This window comes from Nestor notabilis, unplaced genomic scaffold (genome assembly GCF_000696875.1).
Source record: "Nestor notabilis isolate BGI_N333 unplaced genomic scaffold, ASM69687v1 scaffold11317, whole genome shotgun sequence".
NCBI lineage: Eukaryota > Metazoa > Chordata > Aves > Psittaciformes > Psittacidae > Nestor > Nestor notabilis.
In genome coordinates, this window is record NW_009936964.1 from 16353 (window position 1) to 19375 (window position 3023).

At 41.9% G+C, this 3023-nt stretch overlaps 1 protein-coding gene across 1 annotated transcript; it reads left to right on the top strand.

Annotated features, from left to right (window-relative positions):
* Positions 1–1089: 1089 nt before the first annotated feature.
* On the top strand, positions 1090–2697 carry CCL20 (chemokine (C-C motif) ligand 20). The gene is made up of 4 exons (XM_010018600.1): positions 1090–1171; positions 1440–1554; positions 2296–2373; positions 2670–2697. The coding sequence occupies exons 1-4, from the start codon at positions 1090–1092 to the stop codon at positions 2695–2697; spliced, it is 303 nt and encodes a 100-aa protein (XP_010016902.1).
* Positions 2698–3023: the final 326 nt, after the last annotated feature.

Consider the following 3023-nt stretch of genomic DNA (forward strand, 5'->3'; position numbering starts at 1 on the left):
CCAGAGCTGGTAGCACCTCTCATGTATACCAGCTGACCAGGACATGGCCTGTAGCCATCACATTCATTTCACACAGGTAGCTAAATGACATTGGAAAGTACCAGCTTTCGGTAGCAGCTCAAACAGTGTACACACTGTGATGACAGAGCCTCTCCCCGGGGGTTTCTCATGAACCATGTGAGGTGGTTTAAGATTGTGTGCATTTTCATTGAGTGTTCAGGAGTCACAATTCTCAGGTACAGATTGGCATGGGAAAGTAACAAGATACAGCTATTGCTTATGAAGCAGCATTAATACATTCTGGACAGTACAGATTCAGTGGAAAATATATACCCCGTTCCAAGTTGCTTTTAAGCTAATTCTGTTTTCAGATGAAATAGCTCAGATGTGTAACAAACTGACACAAAGTGATAGCAGTGAATATATGGGTAAAGAAACCCATTTCCACAAGTACTCAATATTGCTCACACGTCCTCATAAATACTATGATCTAGAGCTCAGAAAGCAGTAATTTGGGAAGTCTGATGTTACTGTGTTGGCCAACCAGTAAATATTAATGTAGGGCTTTTGTATCATTACAGATACATATCTAACTCCTGTGAGCATGCCATACTGAAATAAGTGTGGATGGGTTAGGCCCACCTCCCTCTGACCCCAGCTTTGGTTTAATAAACTAGATATGCAGATATGCAGTTTCTGTAGGTAACACTGAGAGTTACCTACATTTGACTTTCCTCATTTCACAACCCACACTCCTACCCCTAAAAATACGCATGCTTCACCCACAGAACCATTACCTCACAGCCTTTTATTTCCTTTTCTTTTTGGCTGAATCTTCTAACCTACTTAAAAAAAAAAAAAGTACTCCCCAGCACACTTATCTCTAGTTATAGAACCAGGAAGGGGCCGAATCAGGCATGATGGAATTTGGCTTGGGAAAACCCGCTGATGACAGAGGAACCTGCCCACAGGTGAATTCCCGTGGCTCCTGCCTCCCCTTTATAAGCAGGAGGAGGTGCGGCAAGGCTGGCAGGACAAGCAGGCAGCAGCCGAGCACCCAGTAGAGCACAGCTGCTGTGTGGAGTGGAAATGGCTGGCTTTAGCAGCAAGAGCTTGGTCCTGGTTTCCATGCTGGGGCTCCTGGTGCTGCTCCTGTGCGGCACCTCTGAAGGTGAGTGAGCTTGGACACTCAGCCCCATGAACTGGTTCTGGGTGCCACTCTGCAGTGTGCCAGCCATGCCGGGGTGTGCATGCTCGCAGCTGGCAGCAGCACAAGGGTGAGGTGGAAAGGAATTGTTTCAGCCAAGTACGCTGCTTAATCCTCCTCTTCTGTCGATGGGGAGCTGGATAGTCAGGGAGCTGAACAGTGAGTGCTCCAGGCAGCATGGCAGCATGGTCCAAATGGGTTTTATTTACTTTGTCATTTTGCTTCGTTCCAGCACAAAGCAACCAGGATTGCTGCCTGTCTTACACCAAGGCGCGTCTGCCTCGATGGGCCCTAAAGGGTTATACGGAACAGCTCTCCAGTGAAGTCTGCGATATCCATGCAATCATGTAAGTTACTTTTTAGATCATCTGGTTTGGTTTTTTTCTGCCATGTATTAGTCTTAGGATGTCTGTTTGGGCGGAAACAGTAATTTCAACATTATAAGCATGATTTTTCTTGCTTTTTCGAAAAGTTAAATTAACTGAATAAATTGTATATAATACCTGTAAACAAAACCTTCTATTTGATAAGGACTATTAATATCTAGGACAGCCGTACAGTGTAAATAACAAATCTGACTTTTTAGGAATCAGCTGTGCAAACAAAGACATGCTTCATCTCCAGCTGAGGGCCACTCTAGCCAACACAGAGTGTTTCCTTGCCAAAACCTGTTAGCAGATTCATAAATGACAAGAGTTTGCTTAATTCACAGAGACCTGATTTTTTTTCCACAAGGTTTTAGCCCTCCTAATACTTCACAGCAACTATTTTCCTTAGTCTCACAAATTACTTCTGTCATCCAGGAAAGTTCTTTGTCTCAACAATTCCAATAAATTGAGCACAACTTTATGGTGCAAAAAATGACTGAAGCAGCTGTTATGTTTAAATTTAATTAGGAGTTTCATTTTGTTCATACAGTGTTGGAGGGGTTGTAGAACATCCCATATCTAACTGTCATTTACAAAAGCAGTTGCTACTGTTTATAGAGTAATTATGATGCATGTTTTTGACCAAATGTATCTTCACAGTATTCACTATCAGGGTTGTCTAATGGTTTATTGATCTCTTTATCATTATTTCTCTTCCAGTTTCCACACCTATAGTGGGCTGAATGCCTGTGTAAATCCTAAAGAAGGCTGGGTGAAGAAGCATCTTCTTTTCCTGAGGTAGGAATGTAAAAATCTACATCCTACCAACCTATGAAAACAGAGCATGCATGAAAGCCTGTTTCTTACATCTTCTGAATGCTACTTCTGATGGCAATGCAGAACACATTTGTCTTTCCATCTCTGGTCAGACATAGTTACTCTTTTTTAGAGTCTTCTCGGGGACAGTTATGTCACATGTCCCTTTTTCTATCTGAGCTGTTGTCTCAGAAGGTGCTATACCTTGGAGACAGAAATCTGTAACTGACCTGCGGCTGAGGTCATTATTTATGTATGTTCTCTCATTCTTTTAACAGCCACAAGCTCAAGAAGATGTCGATGTGATATGGTTTCTAGCAGGGAACTAAACAAGCATGGCTGAGGAGCTACTTGGTTCAACATCTCGGTTGAGATCGTCGTCTTGTACACTGTTGTGTGCTCACCACTATCTCTGGCTTCTTTGGAACCATTGAACTTCTTGAGTTGATTCATATTGCATCACTGTGTTGCTTGAATTAAGCATTTTGTTAAAGTTTCTATTTTTACTAATATGCGTATGTTACTAATATGATATGAGTACTAGTTCGAAAGAGCTACCTTAAGTGGTTGTACAGAGTATGAATTTTAAGTTTATTGCATGTAATTTTTGTTTTGTTCAGCATGTATAAAGT